Below are 25388 nucleotides of genomic sequence, written 5' to 3'. Positions count from 1 at the left end.
TTAGTTTTGAGGGTCAGTATTTTCTTGAGACCTCCTGACTTTCATCACAAGCATTTATGATTGACTTTTTGCGAAAGGCTATATTTTTATTAAAGACTAGTACACTTTTACTGAGTTTATGAAAGACTAGGATAATCCAATAAGGTTCCATTGCCTTCCTGAGTAGATAATTGGATTTACTAGCTAAATGACTGACCAGAAAGCTATACCATAGTTCTTTAGTAATAATTAAAGTTACAAATAGCAGAGGTCTGCTCCATCTTTAAGTGTTCAGGAGGTAGAAGCAATAAAGAGAATTCTGAATATGAGCGTGCTCACTGCCTCAAACTAGATCAACCCTCTGAAAATATCATCTTCTTATACTGTTACCCTTCTTGAAATTCTTCACAGGCTCCTGCAGTATAAGGCATGCAATAGACCAGCACTCCATGGTTCTATCATAGTTTGCTGTTTACTTACTTTTCCAAACCCTTCCATTTGTTCAAAAACAAACAGTCTTTACTGCATACAGGGCACTGTGCCAGGCTCTCCAGGTATGGAGATAAATCAGACAGGCATGATTCCTGTCCTAATAGGCTTGCCGAATTGCTTCAGCTTCCCTGAACCACATGACTTAAATACACTGTGTGTAGTTTGGTCTTTTACCTTTGTTTTGTGATTCTTTTTCCTCAAACATCCTCTGAAACTCTTTAGCATATTCAAATTTTACTCATGTTTCAAATCTCAAGCTCAAGTGATACCTTCTGTATGACTATTTCCCTCCATATCAGGTCATTTTGATCTCTTTCCTCTGAACAGCTATGGTGCCTAATTCATGCTGTTCACTTAGGATGTTAGCTTATAATCATTCATACATAAAGTTTTTTTTAATTATTTATTTGACAGGTAGAGTTTACAGACAGTGAGAGAGAGAGACAGAGAGAAAGGTCTTCCTTCCGTTGGTTCACCCCCCAAATGGCCACTTCAGCCGGAGCTACGCTGATCTAAAGCCAGGAGCCAGGTGCTTCCTCCTGGTCTCCCATGTGGGTGCAGGGCCCAAGGACCTGGGCCATCCTCCACTGCACTCCCAGGCCACAGCAGAGAGCTGGACTGGAAGAGGAGCAACCGGGACTAGAACCCGGCACCTATATGGGATGCCAGTGCCACAGGCAGAGGATTAACCAAGTGAGCCACAGCGCCGGTTCCCCATACATAATGATTTAAATTTTCTGTGTGTGCATCCTCCCAGTCACCTTGTAAGGTATTAGATGGCCAGTCTGTCTTCTGGCTCCCCAGTTTTTAACACCCCTTGCATGTGTCTGCTTTGTGTTACAATTATACAATGCCTGTGGTTGAGTACTTCGTGAGTAATGAGGTTTATTTGCCTCACAGTTCTGTTGATGGGAAGCTCCAAATAGCCTGGTGCCGGTGTCCTGGCCAGGGCTTCCTGGCTGCATCACAGTGTGGCAGAGGTAGAAAGGTAAAGAGCATGTGCACAGGGACCAAGCACATGGTTTCATGGCTTCACCTCATTTTATACCAACCCTCACGCATCATGAGAACTAACTGCTGCAAGAACAAACCTACTCAGCAAGACCAGCTGATGAGAGTGGACCCCCCCCCCCCCACAAGCTAACCACCTTCCATGAGGCCCCGCGTCTTAAAGATTCCACCACCTGAACACTGCCACACTGGGAACGCAGCTTCCAGCACATGAACTGTTGGGGCACAAACCACAGCATCCCTTCTGCATGCAAAATACACTGCCTTTCTCCCAGGCTTCCCAGAAGTGTCATCCTAGTATGCATCAGCCAAAACTCCAGACTCTCCATATCAAAGTCAGGTTCAGGTATAGGACAGCCTCCTCAGTATAATCCCTGCCTTAAGTAAAGTTCAAGTGCAGTTCCTCTGAATCTGGAGACTGGTGAACTAAAGTGACATACTAATTTTCCCCTTCCTCCCCTTCTACCAACACACATTCACACAGACACACACATCACCTAACACCATACATGACAGTCTGGGTATAAGACAATGGCTGTAGACTTCCTTGTTCAAAAGAAGGAGAAAGGGAGATGCAAAGGAGTTACTGACCCCTAGGGATTTTGGAATTCGTGTGGGCAAATGTTGCCAGTTCTTTGATTAGATGTCCATGCCCAAGAATAATTCTTTTTTTTTTTTTTTTTTTTGACAGGCAGAGTGGAAAGTGAGAGAGAGAGACAGAGAGAAAGGTCTTCCTTTAGCCGTTGGTTCACCCTCCAATGGCCGCCGCGGCCGGCGCGCTGCAGCCGTCGCGCTGCGCTGATCCGATGGCAGGAGCCAGGAGCCAGGTGCTTTTCCTGGTCTCCCATGGGGTGCAGGGCCCAAGCACCTGGGCCATCCTCCACTGCACTCCCTGGCCACAGCAGAGGGCTGGCCTGGAAGAGGGGCAACCGGGACAGAATCCGGCGCCCCGACCGGGACTAGAACCCGGTGTGCCGGCGCCGCTAGGCGGAGGATTAGCCTAGTGAGCCGCGGCGCCGGCCCCAAGAATAATTCTTGATGTTTCTATGTATTTCCTTCTGAGCTCTTGTTTCCACCCTCTGAGTCATCTTTGCTTTTTAATGAAATATAATATGATTGCAGCTGAGTAGTTCTAGAATTTTGGGTATCTGATGGTCTCACTTTGTACTGCTACCATCCCTTTTGTCCAAGTTCCTGGTGTGTTTGCTCATACAGTTCTCTCAAAAATTATATCAGGGGTGCCAGCGCTGCGGCTCACTTGGCTAATCCTCCGCCTGCGGCGCCGGCACTCCAGGTTCTAGTCCCAGTTGGGGCACCGGATTCTGTCCCAGCTGCTCCTCTTCCAGTCCAGCTCTCTGCTGTGGCCCGGGAAGGCAGTGGAGGATGGCCCAAGTGCTTGGGCCCTGTACCTGCATGGGAGACCAGGAGAAAGCACCTGGCTCCCGGCTTCAGATCAGCGCAGTGCGCCAGCCGCAGCGTGCCGGCCGTAGCAGCCATTGAGGGGTGAACCAATGGAAAAGGAAGACCTTTCTCTCTGTCTCTCTCTCTCTCTCATTGTCTAACTCTGCCTGTCAAACAAACAAACAAACAAACACCTATATCAGGGGGCCAGCGCTGTGGTGCAGCAGGTTAAAGCTCTGGCCTGAAGCGCTGGCATCCCATGTGGCCACCAGTTCTAGTCCCAGCTGCTTCTCTTCCAGTCCAGCTCTCTGCTATGGCAGACCTGGAAGAAGCTCCTGGCTCCTGGCTTCAGATCAGCACAGCTTCAGCTGTTGTGGCCATCTGGGGAGTGAACCAGCAGATGGAATACCTCTCTCTCTCTCTCTCTGTGTCTACCTCTCTCTGTAACTCTTTCAAATAAATAAAATAAATCTTAAAAAAAAAAAAAAAAACTGTATCAGTGCCCTGTGAATCTCCTTGAGGTTTATTCCAGCAGACCAAAGCCAATATCTCAGAATCTCTTCAAACTACAGGCTCCTGTAGAGATGTTGCGATAATATCCTCAAGCCTTCCAGATGGCCTATTTGGTTGAGAGGATTTGTAAGGTATCATCATTGACCTTTCTAGGGTCTTACTAAAAGTCTTCACTGTCACCCATCAGCTTTTCTTTTAGGTCATGTTCTAGCAGTTCCCTAGATTCAAACCATCTGGAAGCCACCTTAAGAGGCTGAGAATTTGCAAAACCATTCAAGCCCAGATCCATTTTTTTTAAATCAGGCCTTTCTTTGGTTTTAGTTTATCATTTTCTTTTTTTTTTTTTTTTTTTTTGACAGGCAGAGTGGACAGTGAGAGAGAGAGACAGAGAGAAAGGTCTTCCTTTTGCCATTGGTTCACCCTCCAATGGCAGCTGCGGCCAGCGCACTGCGGCCGGCACACTGCACTGATCCGATGGCAGGACACATGTGCTTCTCCTGGTCTCCCATGGGGTGCAGGGCCCAAGCACTTGGGCCATCCTCCACTGCATTCCCTGGCCACAGCAGAGAGCTGGCCTGGAAGAGGGGCAACCGGGACAAAATCCGGCGCCCCGACCGGGACTAGAACCTGGTGTGCTGGCGCTGCAAGGCAGAGGATTAGCCTATTGAGCCGTGGCACCGGCCTCATTTTCTTATTTTTAAAATTTAATTATTTGAAAGAGTTGCAGAGTGAGAGAGAAAATCTTCTATCTACTGGTTCACTTCTCAAATGGCAATGATCAGGGCTGGGCCAGGCAGAAGCCAGGATCTAGGAGCTTCATCTGGGTCTCCATGTGGGTTCAAGGGCCCAATCACATGGGCCATATTCCACTGTTTTCCCAGGTACATTTGCAGGGAGCTGAATTGGAAGTGGAGCAGCCGCGACTTGAACTGGTGCCCATATGAGATGCCGGCACTGCAGGTGACAAATTTACTCACTATGACACCGTACCAGCCCCCCAATTTATCTTTTCCTCTCACATTTTACTGTAAAAAAAACAAGGAAGCAGGGGTGGGAGGAGAGCAACAGCCAGCACCTGTAATGCTTTGACTTTGTTGGAACATGTTGTTAGCCAGATAATTCAGTTCATTGGATGCATTTCCTACTTTCCATTTCCAAAGATGATAGCATTGCTAAGTTTCTGCCATAACTTACCATGGTTCCTCCTTCCCTCAGTTTTCAAAAACATTTCCCTCACTTCTTTTGAACCTTCACTCAAAGTCCAGATTTCTGCTCAGAGTCTGTTCCGGGCCATTGAGACTTTCTATAACATGCACAAGTCCTTCCAGCCTCCACCTGCTGCCACATTCCAAAGTGAATCCCACATTGTTAGGCATTTATTATGACAGCACCTCACTTCAAGTATTAGCATATATACTGATTACCTATGCATCCTTAACATCATAAAACACAGCAAATAAAAACAGACCTTTATCATCTTATATTTTGCATGGGCCAGGGCTGTGAATGCAGCTTCACTGAGTCCTCTGCCTAAACATCCCTCACAAGGCTATGATCAAGTTGCCAGCCAGTGCTGTGGGCTCACCGGAACACTGAACCCAGGAAGAATCTGCCTAGCTCTCTCCTCTGGTTGTTGGCAAGATTCAGTTCTGACCCTGCTGGCTGGCGTTCTCTTCCACAGGCAGTTGACGGCATAGCAGCTGGCTTCCAGAAGAGCAAGACAGGACTCGCAAGATAGGAAGCAGAGTTTCTTGGTGACCTAATCTTAGAGGTGATATCCCCATCAGTTTCCTCTGGTTGTCTTTGTTAAAAGCAAATCACTAAGTCCAGCCTGCAAAGGAGGTGCGGAGATTGCACAAGGGCATGAGTGTTGGCGGACAGGGATGGTTGGAAGCTCACTTCGAAGCTATATGATATTTGGCCACTATTTGCATGTGCTGGTGCATACTTACTGGATGTCACAATTGGCTGAGAGTGTATAGGACCCACCAGAGAAATAATATTTGCTTAACACTTTTAACAACATCTTCACAGCCTGGTAACCCACTGAGACTTGAAAGTTAATTTTATGAGACTCTGCACACAGACCAAGTTTTTATCCCTCCACAAATGTACCCTTGTTCATGTACTCACATGAAGTATGATGGAATGTTAGACTTTTAGAGTGGTTTTTTGTTTTCTGTTTTTGGTAATCAGGCACATCTGTCTGTCAGGAAATGAATCAAGTGCCTTTTCCCAGACATTGATACCTTCAGTATTAACAAAACACATGAAATGAGATAAATGAGTTTACTTATCCTGGATTAATCCTGACACTAATATATTTCTTTTACTTTCTTGTATAGTTCTGGAATTATGTTTGAAAATGTAATATTATTGCTTACATTTTTGGTGGAATAAATAGAAGTTCCTGGCTCTAGAATTACTTATACGTACAAACACACATATGAAGAAAAACCCTGCTAATTTTGGCTTTAGGGGAAGATGGCTGGCAACAATGGTTGGACTATTTCATATTTTTCCTGGAAAATGCATTTTTATTGAAAGATGGAAACCTTTGAAGATTTTGCTTTGTTAGTCATACTTCTACATATTCATTATTCTTACCCCAAACTACTATAATGCTTGGCTCAGAAACTACTTTAATCTAACAAACAGACTTGGCAGCTAGCCTCTTAAAAAAGTCATTTTTTCCACACAATCTTTTAGTGTTACTTGGTTCAAAACTTGGCTTTGTGTGGTCTGGTAAATATATTAATGCTTAAGTTAAAATGTGTAGTGAGTACAGTTGAATAATTTTTTTTTCATTTATGGGCTTTGGAAGTATCAATTTTTTCTTCTGTGTTTCCTAGGAAGTACAGTGGTTTGTTTTGTAGTTAGTTATGAAAGCTTAAGGTTTGGAAGTGGAGAAAGATCTCTAAAGCTAAATTTGTGATTGGATTTGTGATACTGAGAAACATTGCCAACAACAATATAAGTGTTACTAAATAACTTGGTGGATGTCCAACCCTGTTTTAGGATTTTATTTCACATCGTTCCTTTCTTGATTATCTCTAATACATAAAATTCTCTTTCCTTTTTCTTTTATAGGTGATATAACATTACAAAGCAAGATGGGTAACATCACTGTAGGTATGTACTAAACTGCTAGCTGGTAAATTTTGCTCATTTTTAAAAAATTGCTGTTTGTGATGCTTTATTCATCTATATAAAGTCTACAGTTTAGCTAATGAACCTGAAAAGATCCTGATATCGAAGTCAAATACAGGTAGATCCAATTTCTGAATATGTCCACTCAAAAATAAAAATGACCTAAGCATGGTGTTAAGACACACTTTAAAATTTCTTGAATTTTTCAAATATCCATATTAACTCTTTGAAAGGAAAGAAAGGTATAAATTATGTCACTGACTTTCACTAGTCAGTCCAGCCTGGGGCTGTGGATAGGCTAGCTGGTAGTGTCCTTGGGTTAGACCGGGCTTGTTATTTGGTTCTGTCCTTTGGTGGGGCTGAAGTTGGATGGAACCACTGGCTAGATTTTGCACTTGGGTAAGTCCACTGTGATTTTTCACGTTAAACCTATCTTACATTCCCAGCGGAAAAAACCCATCTGGCGATGTTGTATTATCATTTTATAAATTGTTGGATTTGGGTTACTATTATTTTTTTTAAGATTTTATTTATTTATTTGAGAGGTAGAGTTACAGACAGTGAGAGGGAAAGACTCATATTGGTTCACTCCCCAATGGCTGCAGTGGTCAGAGCTGTGCCAATCTGAAGCCAGGAGCCAGGAGCCTCCTCTTGGTCTCCCACATGAGTGCAGGGACCTAAGCATTTGGGCCATCTTCCACTGCTTTCCCAGGCCACAGCAGAGAGCTGGACTGGAAGAGGAACAGCCGACACTCAAACCGGTGCCCATATGGGATGCCGGCACTGCAGGCGGAGGATTAACCTACTGTGCCAGGGCGCCGGCCCCTGGGTTACTATTATTTTATCAATGACTTTACATCCCTGCTCATGATAAATATTGATCTGTAGTTTGCTTTTCATTCAGTCCTTCTAGGTTTTGCCATCAAAGTTATGCTGTTTTATAAAATGAGTTGAGAAAGTTTCCCTCCTTTTCTCCCAGTTTGTGTAAGATTGGTGTAATTTCTTCCTTAAATATTTGAAGGAATTCAGCAGAGAAATTTCTATGTGGGAATGTTTTGGATAGTGAATTAAATCATGTTAATGCTATAAATCTATTCATATTTTCTATTTTATTTGGTATCATATTTTGGTTATTGATATTTCCAGGGAGTTTGTCTACTTTATTTATTTTAAAAAATTTGTTTGCACAATGTTTTTCGTAGTAGTGCTTTATGCTTTTATATCTATAGGAGCTATAGTAATTTTGGTACTTATAGTCTATTTTGTCTTGATTAGTGAGATATACTTGATCAGTTTTGTGACTTTTCTGAAGAATTAGCTGTATGCTTTGTTAAGTTTTGGGTTGTTTGATTTCCGATTCTTGGATTTTGGTGCTTATCTTATCATGTCCTTACTTTTATGTACTTTGAGTGAGTTTGTTGTTTTTCTACTTTAAGGTAAAACTTCAGATAACTGACTTTAGACTTCCTTTGTTAACATTAGCATTTAAATTATAATTTATTTAATGATAAGCATTTAAATTATAAGTCATTTAAATTATAAGTTATAAGGAAAACATCTCTCAAATTAATGAAAATAAATATTTCAAGCATATTCTGATCTATTATATTTTCATTATCCTGTATTTAATAAGCTTTTAATATTGCTTGTGATTTATTCTTTGATCCATGAAGGTCTATTGCTTAGTTTTCATATATTTAGGATTTCTCCTACATCTCTAATTTTTGCTGACTGCTGTGTAATTGCATTCTTGTCAGAGAACATACTCTGTGATTTCAGTTGTTTCTTATTGTGACTTATTTTATCATCTCGCTTATGAATGCACATGTGCACTTGAAATAAGAGTTCTATTCTGACTTGTTTTTTAATCTTATTCTGTCAGTTACTGAGAAACGAATTCTGTTAGCATTACATTTAACTTTTCAGTCTCTGTTATTTAGGTATATACATATCTACGATTGTTGTCTTCCTGGTGATTAACCTTTTGTTGTGATGAGATATCCTTCTTCACTCTTAATCTTTGTCTAATCTACTTCATTTGATAATAATGAAGGCGCTCTCTCTCTCTTTGTCTCCTTCTCTATCTCTTTCTTAAGATTTATTTGTTTATTTATTTATTTGAAAGGCAAAATTACAGAGAGAGGGAGAGACAGAAAGAGATCATCTATCTGCTGGTTCACTTTCCAAATAGCTGCTACACTCAGGGTTGGGGTAGGCCAAAGCCAGGAGCCAGGAATTCCATCCAGGTCTCCAATGTGGATGGGAAAGGCCAAAGCACTTGGGCTATCTTCTGCGGCTTCTTTAGATGCATTAACAGGGAGCTGGATTGGAAGTGGAGCAGCCGGGGCTCAAACTAGCGCTCGCAGGGAATGCCAGTGTCACAGAGAGTGGCTTACCCTGCCACACACAATGTCGTCCCCATACTCTCACATTCTGGCATTTAATTTAGTAATAATAAATTCATTCTTGTTTTCTTATACTTAATATTAACATGGTATATCTTTTTTCTGTATATTTAAATCTATTTTATATCTAAAAATATTCTATTATAAAAAACATATGGTTGGTACTTTCAAAAATTCACTTTGAAAATTCTTTTCATTGGAATATGTAATCCATTATAATGTAATATCATTAATGATATGATTAGGTTTGGGTCCACCATTTGTTTGATTTTGTCTCATTTCTTTTTGCTGCTGTTATTTCTCTCTTCCTCCTTTCTTTGCCTCCTTTTGCATTAAGTGAACATATTTTGGAGTTTCATTTTAATCTCTTTTGGCCTTTTAGCTATACTATTTGTATTAATTTTTAGTGAATGTTCTAGTGATTCAGATGGGCTCATTTATCCCTTTTATAGTATAGGCTATCTTCTATCTATTTATAATATAAATCCAGTAATATATTGATATGACTTTTGCTTTAGACTGTCATATATAAAGAATTTGAGAGGAGAAAATAATATCTTTGTTAACCTAGTTGTTTACTATTTCTAGTGCTTTATTTCCTTCTTGAAGACAGGAATTTATAAATAGTATCATTTCCTTAGCATTTCTTATAGTTCAGGTTTGCTGGTGACAATTTGTCTTAGTATTCTTTCTTGAAAATAGTCTTTATTTTACCTCCTTTCTTGCCAGTAGGTATATAATTCTGGGTTAACTTTTCTTTTCTTGTATGAATAAAATATAAGCCAGGTAAAAGGTAAATGGTAAACTAGAAAGATATTTGTTATACACACACAAACACACACACACTCTCATATATGCTTATGTTAGGGGTCTTCACAAAGTTCATGGGGAATGCATATTATGAAAAAGACTATGCATAAATATCCCTGTTTTGATACCAAAATAAACATTAATTCCATTTTGTCACAGACTTTTTGATGTGCCCTCATATATTCACGTTTGTGCGCTGTGTGTATATGGGTGTATGTGAGAGAGAGAGATGAGAAGAGCACAGGACCATGATAAACACTGCTGAGCTCTTGCAGGAGAAACACTTGCCCTGTTGTCCCACTTCATTACTAACCTAAATATATGAGCAGTTGTGACTTAAAATATTGATAATACCCAGTGGTGGTAAGATGATGGTGAAACCCGGAGTCTTAGAAGTTGTTAGTTCAAGCTTGAATTAGTTGAACCATTTTGTAGGGTAGATTGGAGATGTGTACCCATATTGGAAAGGAGGACATCCCTTTGTTCTTGTATTTTCTTTTTTTGAACCTTCTCCTAATCAGATAATCTGGTAAGGATATAAAGAGAAATCACAAAGATACTCATTTCTTTGTTTACCCTAGCAAAAGATGGTGTACCTTTTATTGTTCCCAGTAAGTTAAATATGTATTAGTATATCTTATGGAGTGAAATGTTATTCAGCCTTCAGTAACATAATAATAGCATAGCCCTAGAGTCAGCAAAATAAAAACATATTTATGATAGTCTGTTGAATGAATAAAGCAGAACATAAAATATTATACTATTATTTCTAATCTTGTATGTCCAGAGTGTAGCATTAAATCAGAAAAGGAAGGGAGGACAAGAGAGTGGGAGGGGAACACAGCAAAAAACTGCCCCACACATACAGAAGTCAAAGTTGGCTTGAGATTTGATATGAGTTTCCTCTTTCAAATATTTCTGGAACTGAAACTCACTGATTTGTGAAATTCCATTCTAATTTTTACTGATAACCAGAGAAGTAGATGCTGTATGATTTTTCCAACTTTAATAAATCTTCTGGAGACAACTCAATTACAAACAGAAAAGGCCGGCACTGTGGCATAGCCGGTAAAGCTGCCACCTACAGTGCCAGAATCCCCTATGGGCCCCGGTTCGAGTCTCGGCTGCTCCACTTCTGATCCAGCTCTCTTTTATGGCCTGGGAAAGCAGTGGAAGATGGCCCAGGTCCTTGGGCCCCTGCACCCATGAGGGAGACCTAAAAGAGGCTCCTGGCTTCTGGCTTTGGATCAGTGTAGCTCCAGCCATATTGGCTAGCCGGGGAGTGAACCATTGGATGGAAGACTCTCTCTGCCTCTGCCCCTCCATAACTCTGCCTTTCAAACAAATAAATAAATCCTTAAAAAATAAAAAAAGTAACTTTGCATCTTAAAAAAACTACCAACAGAAAATAGTGAGCACCAGGTCAATGAAAAGTTAGAACTGCCTTGAGATAGCACCTTTCTTTTTCTTTTCTTTTTTTTTTTTTTTCATTTTGTCAGAATCTTACAGCTCTTTCTGCATTACTGAAGCCTTGGAAAAGAGCTGGTGCCAGTAATTTGGGGAAATGTGTTTTTCTTAAATTGAATCAAATTTTTCACGTTTTTGAGGGAAATAAGTCATTTTCTCAAAAAAAAAATGTATTGCTCTTGAGTAGGAGTTAGCAGACTTTGTAAAAAGGCCAGATAGTAGCTATTTTTGGCATATGACCATACAGTCTGTCCAGACCATCTCTCTATTGTAACACAGAAGCAACCACTGACAATAGAGAAACAAATAGGTATGTCTGTGTTTCAGTAAAACTTTATGAACAAAAAATAGGAGGTAGGTTACAGTTTATCAACTCTAGTTTAGAGCCTGAAAACCTGTTGTTATTAATGCTGAGAAAATTCTGGGCTAGGTACCTTAATTCTAAAGATGTGAATTGTATAATATTTATTTTATATGGAATTTCTTGATTGGTTGGTTTGTGTTTTCCTTAAAACTAAAGATTGGCCAGCGCCACGGCTCAATAGGCTGATCCTCCACCTGCGGCGCCAGCACCCTGGGTTCTAGTCCCATTCGGGGCGCTGGATTCTGTCCCGGTTGCTCCTCTTCCAGGCCAGCTCTCTGCTGTGGCCCAGGAGTGCAGTGGAGGAAGGCTGCAGTGCTTGGGCCCTGCACCCCATGGGAGACCAGGAGAAGCACCTGGCTCCTGGCTTCGGATCGGCGCAGCACCGGCTGCAGTGGCCATTGCGGGGTGAACCAACAGAAAAAAGGAAGACCTTTCTCTCTGTCTCTCTCTCTCTCACTGTCCACTCTGCCTGTCAAAAAAACAAAACAAAACAAAAAAAACTAAAGATTTACTGGAGAAAGTTGAAGGCAACTCTACAAATCATGACTTAAGGTCTGCAGTTAGTAGCAAAACAGTTACAAAGTAACAAAAAGAGATTCATAGGCACCCAAGGAGGAAATTGTTACGCCTAGCAAAGACTTCAAAATATTGGAGTGGGCCCAGAGCAGAAGTTGTAAAATATTATGAAACTGGAATGGAAGATTTGATATGATTTAGATATCATTCTATTTGATCTCAAGAGTTCTCTCAATGATTCCTTTATCGAGAAGTAAGTGTAGTTAGGATGCTGTTTTTCTAGTTAATATAACTGATAAGCTTATCTCGTCAGCCATTTGGATGTTGTATGTACATTCTAGCCTACTTCTGAGCTCCTTTCAGAAGCTGAAGTGCTATTGAAAGTTGGATTATGTCTGTCAAAATTAGGGCCAGAAGTGTTTCAGATTTCAGATTTTTTTTTTTTTTTTTTTTGACAGGCAGAGTGGACAGTGAGAGAGAGAGACAGAGAGAAAGGTCTTCCCTTGCCGTTGGTTCACCCTCCAATGGCCGCCGCGGCCGGTGCGCTGCGGCTGGCGCACCGCACTGATCCGATGGCAGGAGCCAGGTGCTTCTTCTGGTCTCCCATGGGGTGCAGGGCCCAAGCACTTGGGCCATCCTCCACTGCACTCCCTGGCCACAGCAGAGAGCTGGCCTGGAAGGGGGCAACCGGGACAGAATCCGGCGCCCCAACCGGGACTAGAACCCGGTGTGCCGGCGCTGCAAGGTGGAGGATTAGCCTAGTGAGCCGTGGTGCCGGCCCCAGATTTCAGATATTTTTATTTGGAAATATTTGCAAGAATAGAATTAGATATCTTGGGAAATGAGATTCAAGTCTAAACAAGAAATTCATTTATAGCTTCTATACACCTTACACATGTTGCCTAATGATAATGTTATGCAGTATTTTTAGTGTGTGGCGTTTGAACTAAGACCCATCACGTGATGTCAGGTGTGGACTTCTCCACTGAGACATCATGTTGGTGCTTCAAGTTTCAGATTTGGGAACATTAGATTTTAGATTTTGCGGTTAGGGCTACTCAGCCTGTAATACCTCTTTTCTGGAACAGCACTATCCCATCTTCCAATTAAAATGAGTCAAGAGGGGTAAGCAAAGCCTGATGGTAGGTTCTGGTGGGGAAGGAGTGCCGATAGAGTTGCTGACCTAGCTTTACTCTCTCTGCCCTCCTGTGCCTCTTTTGTAAGCCACTGTCAGAAGTTGTACCCTGTTAATTATATCTAAAGGAAAGCTATTTTTTCTTTGCCTTTTGTGTCTCTCATGAGCTCAGTCTTCTATTTGCTACCTTGCTAATGCAAAATACCTAGACAGGACATACATTAAAACTTTACTTGAAGCCCTCTGACCTCAGAATCAGCCCTTAAGGCATTCTGGTCTGGCTGAAAAGCCCATAAGAGCATTTCAGGCATGGAAAGCCAAGACAGTGTGACAAAAAGTGTCTCCCATGAAGGACCTCTGGGTGAGACCCCAGTGGAAAGAAGTGGTCATCAAAGAAGGATGTACTTTTCTCTGAAGGGAAGAGAGGACTTCCACTTTGCTTATGGCCTTGTCTAAATACTGCCAGAGTTTGTGGCTTCAAAAGGCTTCCATAGCCTAGGCAGCTCATGTCAAGAGCCTCAGTGTGGGGAGCAATTGAGACTAGACTAAGTTACTGGAACTAAGACTAATTCTATGCATCTGATCTCCCACCATATGGCGCTGAGAAGGAGTAAACAACTTCTGCACAGCTGCCTCACCAATTCAACTGATAAGCTGCAGGAGCTGATCCTGCTCCTGATTGGAGGAGAGCAGCGTGCTCGGCGTGTGGGCAGCAGAGCACGGATTGGTGGAAGAGGACTATAAAGGAGGAGAGAGACAGCATGTACCAGGAACATCTCAGCAACCCCTGAATAACCCCTGAGTAACCCCTGAGTAACCCCTGAGTGAGCCGGCTGGCAGTGTTCCGCTCCTCCGCAGAAACGGGGAACGTGGCGGGGGTGCTGCCCCTCTGCGGCACCTGGGACGGCGTCATTCCTCCGCGAGTGAGGGAACGGCAGCTAACCCGGGAAGGGCCGGGCAAAAAGAACAGCGCAGGGTCCGGTGTCGTTCCTCCGCGAATGGGGGAGTGACACCTCAGGTGGTCACTGACATCAGACATAAGAGCGTTAACTGTTAAATTAAAAACAGGAGTCACTGCACCAACTTCCCATGCAGGACCTCTGTCCTCATGAAAGTAAAATCTCAAAGATTTACTTCATTTTAGAGTATTAAGTGGAGGATAGTCTTATGTCTCATAAGTTTTAGATAAGCCTAAGTGCCCAACTCCATTATTTGTTTCCTTAGGTGCTTCTTCAATTAATGATAAAACTTATTCTCAAAGAAGAAATGTATATTCTCACGAAAATTAAAAGAAAAATAAAAAAGGAAGTAGGAGGAAGGATGGAATTGAGCAAGGGAGGGTGGGGTGCGAAGTGTCATGTTCTTAAAACTATATGTATGAGTTACTTGAAATTTGTTCCATTTATATAAATTTAAAACATTTAAATAAAAAAAAAAAACTTGAAGTGACAACATTCTGCCATTTCAAACCCTTGTGTCCTATATAAAAAAATGTTCCAGTGGTTGGCGATGTGCATAGCAATTGAAACACCAAGTGAGACACTTGCATCTTGTGTCATAGTACCTGGGTTTGAGTCCCAGTTCCTCCTCCTGCAGTTCAGCTTCCTGATACTATGCATCCTGGCAGGCTGGTGATGGCTCAAGTACTTCGGTCCCTGCCATGCATATGGAAGAGCTAGAGTGAGGAAGAGGCTCCTGGCTTTGGGCAGCCCAGCCCTGGCTGCTGTGGGCATTTAGGAAATGAACCAGCAGATGGAAGATCTCTCTTGGTCTCTCACTCTCTTTCTCTGCCTTTCAAATCAGTAAAAATAAATAAAAACTCTAAGTTGTTCCTTGTCGCTGCAATTAATGTAGCTTTGAAAGTGTGAATCACGTTGCAGAAACGAAGACATTATCTTTTGTATTGTTCTTTAGTAGTTATGTTTTGAAACTTGAAGTAACTTTATAAACCATAAGAACTTCCTGAAGGTGCTCGGATATCTTTGAGAAAGTTCTCCATTTTTTTGAATTGAAAGTGCAAAGTTGAGAGAATTTTAGCTTTTCAAGTTTAGTTGTTTTCTCTTAGCATAGCGTATGTTACGCATATCTCTTTTTCTGGTTGTATGTAGTGTTAAGGCGATGGTTGACATCAGTTTTTCCCTTTTGCATGTGTAATTTTCCAAGAAATCTCAGTGGAGTCTTCCAGATCAACAAGATCTTTGCCCAGAACTGCAATGGTAGAAAACGCTCTGTGGGAGTCTACTTAATTCCTACCACTGTCTGGACTCAAAATTTCTGCTCACTTCTTAATCACTCTTCACTATATATTTCCCTGAGGGCTTCCTACAATATCTGTTGAATTTCCAAAATATGAAATCTTGTGAGTGAGCTTTAGTTTTACTATTGATAATTTTCATTTGAATAACTTATATTACATAAAAGAACATTTGGGTTTGTTTTGCTGCATGGTTTGTAACTATCACCTTTGCTTTCTCTTTCTAACACACACATTAAGTTTTATTTTTTGTGATTCTGACAGACTCCAAGGAATGAGCTGTTATCATTATCAGAACTCCTGACTGATGGCATGAGGATCTAATTACTTGGTGGCTTAAGATGTAGTTATTTAGCTGTTATTTCCCATGGGTGGCGGGAGAAGAAGTGAAAGCAATGTTAATGATCCACATAAAAAGTGTGTGTGTGTGTGTGTGTTTCCCTGGAGTGAAAGCAAGAAATCAAACCAATGCTTTAAATATTTTACTTTGTTCTATATGCACACATATTGTGTACTCCATTTTTTAACCATATTTTTATTCAGCTACTTTTTTTTTTTTGACAGGCAGAGAGGACAGTGAGAGAGAGAGACAGAGAGAAAGGTCTTCCTTTGCCGTTGGTTCACCCTCCAATGGCCGCCGCGGCCGGCGTGCTGCAGCTGGCGCACCGCGCTGATCCGATGGCAGGAGCCAGGTGCTTTTCCTGGTCTCCCATGGGGTGCAGGGCCCAAGCACCTGGGCCATCCTCCACTGCACTCCCTGGCCACAGCAGAGGGCTGGCCTGGAAGAGGGGCAACCGGGACAGAATCCGGCGCCCCGACCGGGACTAGAACCCGGTGTGCCGGCGCCGCTAGGCGGAGGATTAGCCTAGTGAGCCGTGGCGCCAGCCAGTAAGTGGTTTTAAAACGAGTTTCTGTTGGTTCCTAAGCAGTAAAGTATGAAGAAAGGTCTCCAAAAAGTTTGGAAAAGTGTCTACTATGAAAAAACTATGCATGGGTTTCAAAATGTTTTATACCAAAATAAATCTATCTTAATTCCATTTACATAAATTTTTGGAAATACCCTGTAGTCATCTTTGTCCATTCTTCTATGTCCATTTCTCTACAGTCTTAATTTTTCAACATCAGTGTTTACTTGACAAACTAATTGGGTCTGAGGAATGACATTTTTCAGTATAGATTAGAGACAGATATATTATAAATTATCTTTGAGCCATATTTTAAACAGTTTATTCCAAAGTTATTGCCTTTGTTTAGAGTTTTAAAAAATTTCTTTTAAAGAAAAATGTTGGCTCCTTTGTAGAAAACCAAATGTTTTGTCTCTATCATTTTGTAAAAAGTATAATATAAAAAATTTTAGCATAACTTTCACCACACTCCCTACTTGATCTCCACGTTGAAGTCATAAAAGCTCTTGATAAAATATGCTTTTAAGAAGCCTCTGTTAAAAAAGTATTTTTTGACTTTAAAGCAGTCAGAATATTAAATTCAAGGTTCCATTGCCATGAGAGAAGGGGAAGAAGGAGAAACCACTTATCATTCTTCCTTGTCTCTGATTCTATCAGTTTTCCCTTGAACTTGAAATACTGGCTGACTTAAAGCTGGTGTCCTGTGGCCCAGCAGGTTGAACTGCTGCTTGTGATGATGTGCTGGTTCAAGTTCTGGCTGCTCTCCTTCCAAGCCAGCTCCCCGTTAATGTGCCTGGGAAGTCAGTGGAAGACAACTCAAGTTCCAGGCTCCTGGCTTCTGAGTGGCTCAGCCCTGGCCTTTGCAACCATTTGGGGAGTGAACCAGAAGACAGAAGATCTCTGTCTCTCTGCCTTTTGAATAAATTAATTTTTTTAAGATTTATTTTTTTCACACGTACTTTATTTATTTTTAGTGGTTGTGTTCCATCTAATTTTATTTTTTCCTGTTTCAAAAATTTTTAATTAGCTTTTAACAGATTCAGTATGCTTTGTAGACAAAATTCCAAGAATACAACAATACTCGCTTCCTCTTTCCCTCTCTCCATCCATACTTCCTCTCTCTCTCTGTCCCTTTCCCTCCCTCTTTTTTTTTTTTTTTTTAGTTTTTGAGATAACACTTTAAATTTACATTACAATAAAAAGACTGAATGTTTCACCAAATACGTTTAACAAGTAAGAAGCAAAAAGTCCCTAGTTTAGTGGGAATATAGACAACAGCTATAAACAATAATTGAATGAAAAAATGACCATTTCACACATATATAGTAAATTTCAAAGTAATCATAAATCATCAAAACTAGTAGTAGTATAATATTCTTAACCATTGGTTTGACAAATATATAAAACAAAGCTTTACAAAAATTTGAAAGAGTGACAGAGAGAAAGGTCTTCCATCCACTGGTTCACTCTCCAGAGGGCCACAATGATCGGATCTGGGCCAGGCTAAAGCCAGCAGCCAGGAACTTCTTCCAGATCTCCCACTTGGCTGGCAGAGGTCCAACCTATTGGGCCATCCTTTACTACCTTCTCAGGCCATTAGTAGGGAAATGGTGCACAGATGGGATGCTGGTGTTGTAGGCAGCAGCTTAACCTGCCACACCATAATGCCAATCCTTAAATAAGTAAATTTTAAAAAGCTGTGGTCATTAATGACAGAGAACTTTGAGTATAAAATCAAGACTGCCTTAAATATGATTCTCTCACCCTGACTTGAAGATACTGGTTTAATTCCAAAACCTTGAAAAGAAATATTAAATATAAGCAAGGTTCATTCACTCTTCAATGTCCTCTGCAAGCCCCCCCACCCCGAGTTTCTGTCCCTCTACTAAAACTGTTATGTTACCTTTTACTATTAGGAATACTTTTCTACTACTAGTAAATTTGCTAAAGGAGAAATTATCAGAGAGGTTTGGATTTTTGTTATCTTTGCTGCTGCTGAAGTGGGACTATATATGAGGGAGGACTGTTTTAATAAGGAGAAGGCGACTTCAAAATGTTTATGGAAAACAGAATTTAAAGTTGTTTATTTTGCTGCAAAATAATTTTTAAATCCATGCATAGCTTTTTTATTGCATGCATTTTCCATGAACTATTAAAAGCTCTTTCATGTTCAAAGTTTACCAAATTCCTTAATATGATTCCTCAGTAGCAAAGCCAATGCTTGTATCTTACTGGCCTTCCTACACAATGGGTTTTAAAGGAAACGTCTGGAGGTGAGTTATTGGGCTGCTGTAGATTTAGAGCTTCTTCTTTTGCCTGTGAGTAGATTTCTAGTACTATTTACATTTAATGCAAATGATGGCAATTTTTATTTTTGAGGAAAATACGAAACCTTCTTTGATCCCGAGTTCCTTTTATTAATGTTAAAGTAGCGCCTTTTATTTCAAGTTTATGGTTCCATTTACTGAAGTAAGAATGATTGTACTTGTGTTTTTCTCTTCCTCCCAGATTCATCCTCTGGATGTCTAAAAGCTTCAACTCATCAGGGTGCCATAGATGTTTATGTGAGCCAACTGGGGAAAGTGGAATTGAAATCCCATGAAGGTTAGCCAACTGGAATGTTTTATTTTGACATATGGTGTAAGGAAGTTTTTATGTAACACTCAGGAAACAGATGGTCAGAGTGTCTATACCGACATAGTGACTTTTAAGAAAATTTCTTCTGATAGAACATGACTTAAGGACTGGCTGCTAGCTCTGTAGACCAATGGGCTTTACAACTTTTGGGACAGATGGCTCTGAAGACTGTCTTTCCCTCTGTTGTACATATGAAAATGTAATATTTTGACTGTCTTTTATTCTGGAATTTTTTAATGTTATTGCGTGGGATTTTCATTTTAGTCATATGTGTCAAATAGAATATTCTCTGAAGGTAAAATGCTCCCATACGTTCCTTTGGCAGCCTTTCTACCAGCTTGTAAGAGCACTTTCTCAGATTATCACATGTAGAGTAAAATCTGACCTTGAATGAAAGGTATTACCAGGAAATCACCTCTAAGGTGATTATTGCTAAATTAGTCTCTTGAAAGATCAAGACTTATGACAAGTCTTTCTATGTAAATTAATTTCTAATTCAAATACCTTTTTCTAAGAGTCCAGATCTTTCATTAAAAACACTATACTTTGTATTCACTTGAAAGGTAAATATTGTGGGGAGCAACTGGGAGCAACTCGGACTAGACTAAGTTACTGGAATTAAGACTTACTCTATGCATCTGCTCTCCCACAATATGGCGCTGAGAAGGGAGAAACAGCTTCTACACAGCTGCCTCCAGTTCAACCAATAAACTGTAGGACCTACTCCTGATTGGAGGAGAGCAGCGTACTCGGCGTGTGAGTAGCAGAGTTGGGATTGGTGGAAGAGGACTATAAAGGAGGAGAGAGACAACATGCACCGGGGAACATCTGAAGGAACACCTGTGCAGCCCCCGAGAGAGCCGGCCGGCGGTGTGCCGCTCCCCCGCGGAAGTGGGGAAAGTGGCTAGGGGGAACCGCCCTTCCACGGAGGTGGAAGGGTCAGTAGCCAACCCGGGAAGAACCAGCAGCAAACCCGGGGAGGGCCGAGCAGACGAAAGAACAGCGCAGGGTCCTGTGTCGTTCCTCCACGAAGATGGGGAGCGACAAATATGAGTTTGTGGGTATGCCTATGTGCACACGCATGTACATGTGCATGGTACCAGGTGGCTTGGGTACAGGTGCCTGGCTGTAGGGGCTGAGGTAGCTTGGGGGAAGTGCAGAAAGCTAAGAACTGTAGCTATATATTAAAAAATATTTTTAAAACCAAGTCTAGAAGCTCTTGCATACACAGCTTTATGTATCACAGGGAAAGTTTTTCCTTACAGTGACTGGTTGTTCCTGCTCTTAGTCATTACTTTGCCATGTTGATTTACAAGTGTTTCATCTGAGAAGGCTGCTTTCTCAGGGCGCCAGAGAAGAACAACAGAATACAGAGGCCTAAAGGGGGAACTGGTGCAGATACACTGGTGTGATTTCTCAGGATCATTTGGTAACAAACCAGGATAACCTAACATCACTAAATTCCTAAGAGATTCCATAGTACTATTCAGAGTAAACTGTAGATGCCATATAGGTCACATAATTGCCCCTCTTATTATGAAGACCAAAGGAGAAAAAACACAAACCATCAATGTGACTAATAACAGAGTGGAAACAAAGTTTTGAATAAACAGCTCTTACATGGAAGTTGTTGGCTGTTTTATGTGGTGAGCGGAAAAAAAAAAGTAAAACAAAACAAAAAAACTTTAAAATGTTTGAAGATTGTTGATCTTCAGACACTTATTTTCAGTATTATTTAGAATATTATTCCAGCAACTATTGAAATAGTATGTGATGCAAAATTTGATGAGATTCCAATTTTTGTTCATGTTACTGGCAGAAGCTTAAAGATAACTAGAAACAAAGATTTCCGTCTTGCTTCAGATCTCTCGGTTCTCACTCCTTTTGGGATCAGTAACTTTTTAAAGCAATAGAAGTTTATTCAGGACTCCTGGCTTAATGGTCAGTTCTGAACATCTGGAGACCATTCTGACGCTGCCACTGTCCTGCTGTAGAGTTCAGAGCCAGCCACCTGAGTGTCTTGGGTCATCACTGTTTTGCCATGTGAAAAAAAAAAAAAAAAAGAGTTAGAGTGCCATTTTCTCTCTCCTTAGAAAAGTGCATATGGTGAACTTAGTCCATCCATTCAGAGAAGCTGTGCTGGGCTTGGGAGTCATCTCTGCACCTGAGAATGGGCTTTTCCCCTTAGCCTTTTGTCCCTGGAAAAATTAGTATTAACATAGTATGCCTTCAATAAGTGGTGCTGGAATAGTTTACTTCTGAATTTTTAAAGGATAGGGTTGATGTAGATAACCATGAAAAAGTTTACAAAGTCAAAAGAGCTAGGGACAGGCATTTGGCCTCATTAGTTGGGACACCTGTGCCCCACATCATAGGGCCTGGGTTCAGTACATTGGTCCAGCTCCCAACTCCAGTTTCCTGCTGGTGCAGAGTGTACAAGGCAGCCAGCGGTGGCCACATGGAGGCCTACACTGAGTTCCTACTTCCTGCCTTCGTTCTGGCCTAGCCCCAGCTGTTGCAGGCATTTGGGAGTGAACCAGTGGATGGGGACTCTATTTGTCTCTTTCTCTCTTCTCAACCTCTCAAAGTAAAAAAAATAAATAAATAAAGGAGGCCAAAGAGTTCTCTTTCAAGAAAAAGATAATGTTAAAATTGGACATTAGGAAAGTTTCCAAGTCATGACAACTCTTCATTCACAAACAGTGGTCGAGTTTTGATAGTGGTGATTTTTGTTTTGTTTAAGATGTGAAGGGAGAGGGGACAGAACTATGCATTGCTTAAACTTTTTAAAGATCTCACAGATTTAAGATCAAAATGTTCATCTAAGTATCACATTTGATACATTTAGAAATATAAAATTTTAGAAAAAAGTTTTTTACATCCACCCGTAATTTTCTACTTTTAAAATTATGTTTGGGGAGAAAACATTTATCACATATCTGTTCATCCCGAAAAGTTCCAGGGTTGCTTACTTTTTCCTAAAGCTGTCCCATTGCCATTACGGCGACTCTCCTGTCAGTCACATCTGAACTCTGGAATGCAATTTGTTGATTTTTATGTAACATAAACCAGTGTGGTGATGGGCTTAGTTCCCTACTTGTTTTGAGGAATACATGGAGAGTTTATCAGTCTCACCCCAAACTTCCAGCTTCAGTTAGGAGGACCAAGAAGGTATGAAATGACTTATGAGAATTCAATTGACGTTAACCAGACTAGAAAGGAAATCATGGCCCATAAATAAACATTTTTAAAAGGAATCTTTACAGACAATGGATGTCACCCTGACTGTCTTTGCCATGGAGATGGGATTAATGGTTTTATGGAAGGGGCTTCTTACCTACTCTACTTGATAAGAAACAGAGAAAGAAAAACTTGGGAAATAGGAGTCTGCTGGTGAATTTGCAGTGCAACCCACATAACTGTTTTGAAAAATCATTCCATAGCTACATAGCACTGTTTCTGATTTACTCCTTTAGATGCTTGAATCACCACCAGATTGTTCTGGCAATAAAGTTGAATGCTCTGCCCCAGGTACCCAAAGCCTGTAACCCACTCAGAAGGAACATTAGTCAATGACAGTTTCAATCACCCTCCCTTTTTTTTTTTTAACTTTTATTTAATGAATATAAATTTCCAAAGTACAGCTTATGGGTTACAATGGCTCCCCCCCCCATAACTTCCCTCCCACCTGCAACCCTCCCCTTTTCCGCTCCCTCTCCACTTCCATTCACATCAAGATTCATTTTCACTTCTCTTACATACAGAAGATCAGTTTAGTATATATTAAGTAAAGATTTCAACAGTTTGCACCCACATAGAAACACAAAGTGAAAAATACTGTTTGAGTACTAGTTATAGCATTAAGTCACAATGTACAGCACTTTAAGGACAGAGATCCTACTTGAAGAGTAAGTGCACAGTGACTCCTGTTGTTAACTTAACAAATTGACACTCTTGTTTATGGCATCAGTAATTACCCTAGGCTCTTGTCATGAGTTGCCAAGGCTATGGAAGCCTTTTGAGTTCACTGACTCTGATCATATTTAGACAAGGTCACAGTCAAAGTGGAAGTTCTCTCCTCCCTTCAGAGAAAGGTACCTCCTTCTTTGATGACCTGTTCTTTCCACTGAGATCTCACTCGCGGAGATCTTTCATTTAGGTCATTTTTTTTTTTTTTGACAGAGTGTCTTGGCTTTCCACGCCTAAAATACTCTCATGGGCTCTTCAGCCAGATCCAAATGCCTTAAGGGCTGATTCTGAGGCCAGAGTGCTGTTTAGGACATCTGCCATTCTATGGGTCTGCTGTGTATCTCACTTCCCATGTTGGATCGTTCTCTCCCTTTTTTGTTCTATCGGTTAGTATTTTCAGACACTAGTCTTGTTTATGTGATCCCTTTGATTCTTATTCCTATCATTATGATCAATTGTGAACTGAAAATGATCACTTGGACTAGTGAGATGGCATTGGTACATGCCACCTTGATGGGACTGAATTGGAATCCCCTGGTATGTTTCTAACTCTACCATCTGGGGCAAGTCAGCTTGAGCATGTCCTAAATTGTACATCCCTTCCCTCTCTTATTCCCACCCTTATATTTAACAGGGATCACTTTTCAGTTAAGTTTCAACACTTAAGAATAACTGTGTATTAATTACAGAATTAAACCAATACTATTAAGTAGAACAGACAAAAAAATACTAAGAGGGTTAATGTATTAAGTTCATCAACAGTGAGGGCAAGGGCTGATCAAGTCACCGTTTCTCATAGTGTCCATTTCATTTCAACAGGTTTCCTTTTTGGTGCTCAGTTAGTTGTCACCTATCAGGGAGAACATATGATATTTGTCCCTTTGGGACTGGCTTATTTCACTCAGCATAATGTTTTCCAGATTCCTCCATTTTGTTGCAAATGACCGGATTTCTACAACAACAAAACAAACAACCCACTTAAGAGATGGGCCAAGGACCTCAGTAGACATTTTTCAGAAGAGGAAATCCAAATGGCCAACAGACACATGAAAAAATGTTCAAGATCACTAGCAATCAGGGAAATGCAAATCAAAACCACAATGAGGTTTCACCTCACCCCAGTGAGAATGGCTCACATTCAGAAATCTACCAACAACAGATGCTGGTGAGGATGTGGGGAAAAAGGGACACTAACCCACTGTTGGTGGGAATGCAAACTGGTCAAGACACTATGGAAGTCAGTCTGGAGATTCCTCAGAAACCTGAATATAACCCTACCGTTCAACCTCCAGCCATATCACTGCTCGGAATTTACCCAAAGGAAATTAAACTGGCCAACAAAAAAGCTGTCTGCACCTTAATGTTTATTGCAGCTCAATTCACAATAGCTAAGACCTGGAATCAACCTAAATGCCCATCAACAGTAGACTGGATAAAGAAATTATGGGATATGTACTCTATAGAATACTATACAGCAGTCAAAAACAATCAGCCTCCTTTTATTGATTTTTTTCTCCATACACTAAGTCCAACTGAAAACCACACGTGCTCAGGCTTCTAGTTGTGCTAACGATCCATGAGGTTACCAGTCCTGTCACACAGTGGGGTCGGTGGTGTGTGAAAATCCATAGTGATTAAAATCATTGAACTAGCTCTAGTGGGGACTTGAGCAATCTGTCATCTATAAAATCAGAATTACAATAATATCTCATAAAGTTGAAATGGGGGTGAAAACACAGTGTAATTAGGTGCCTGGCTCTTAGCACTTGCTCAGTTAAATCCTATTTAAAAGCTACCTGTGTCGCTTAGTACTCTCTTTTTGATACTGGATGAGCTGGATAGGACTGTTGGCAAAAGAATGAGCAGCTCATCGTGTCCTGATGACCACTGCCTCCCCTGAAGGCACTGTGAGTGCCTTGAGAATAAGGAAACTTCGACCACCTGCAAGTCAGGGGAAGGTACCCTTGCTCAAATACATGTGCTGAGCTCTGGCCTCAGAATCAGCCCTTAAGGCATGTGGATCTGGCTGAAAAGCCCACAAGAGTTTCAGGCAAGCAAAGCCAAGACACTCTGGCAAAAAAAAACAAACAAACAAACAAACAAAAAAACCTAAATGAAAGATCTCCGCGAGTGAGATCCCAGCGGAAAGAAAGGGCCATCAAAGAAGGAGGTACCTTTCTCTGAAGGGAGGAGAGAACTTCCACTTTAACTATGGCCTTATCTAAGTAAGATCAGAGTTGGCGAACTCAAGAGGCTTCCATAGCCTTGGCAGCTCATGACTAGAGCCTCGGGTGATTACTGACGCCATAAATAAGAGTGTCAATTGTTAAATCAACAACAGGAGTCACTGTGCACTTACTCCCCATGTAGGATCTCTGTC

The 25388-nt window shown here is 41.0% G+C and overlaps 1 protein-coding gene across 3 annotated transcripts in view; it reads left to right on the top strand.

The window, feature by feature from the left end:
* FAM185A (family with sequence similarity 185 member A) overlaps window positions 1-25388 on the top strand; it is a 75013-nt gene that overhangs the window by 21036 nt on the left and 28589 nt on the right. For all 3 annotated transcript variants that reach the window (XM_070071211.1, XM_070071212.1, XM_002712099.5), the window contains 2 exons: window positions 6487-6528; window positions 18911-19006. In XM_070071211.1, the coding sequence (XP_069927312.1) occupies window positions 6487-6528; window positions 18911-19006 (138 nt within the window). The remainder of the gene's footprint in view (window positions 1-6486; window positions 6529-18910; window positions 19007-25388) is intronic.

This window comes from Oryctolagus cuniculus, chromosome 3 (genome assembly GCF_964237555.1).
Source record: "Oryctolagus cuniculus chromosome 3, mOryCun1.1, whole genome shotgun sequence".
Classification (NCBI taxonomy): domain Eukaryota; kingdom Metazoa; phylum Chordata; class Mammalia; order Lagomorpha; family Leporidae; genus Oryctolagus; species Oryctolagus cuniculus.
This window is presented reverse-complemented; position numbering and strand designations above follow the sequence as displayed.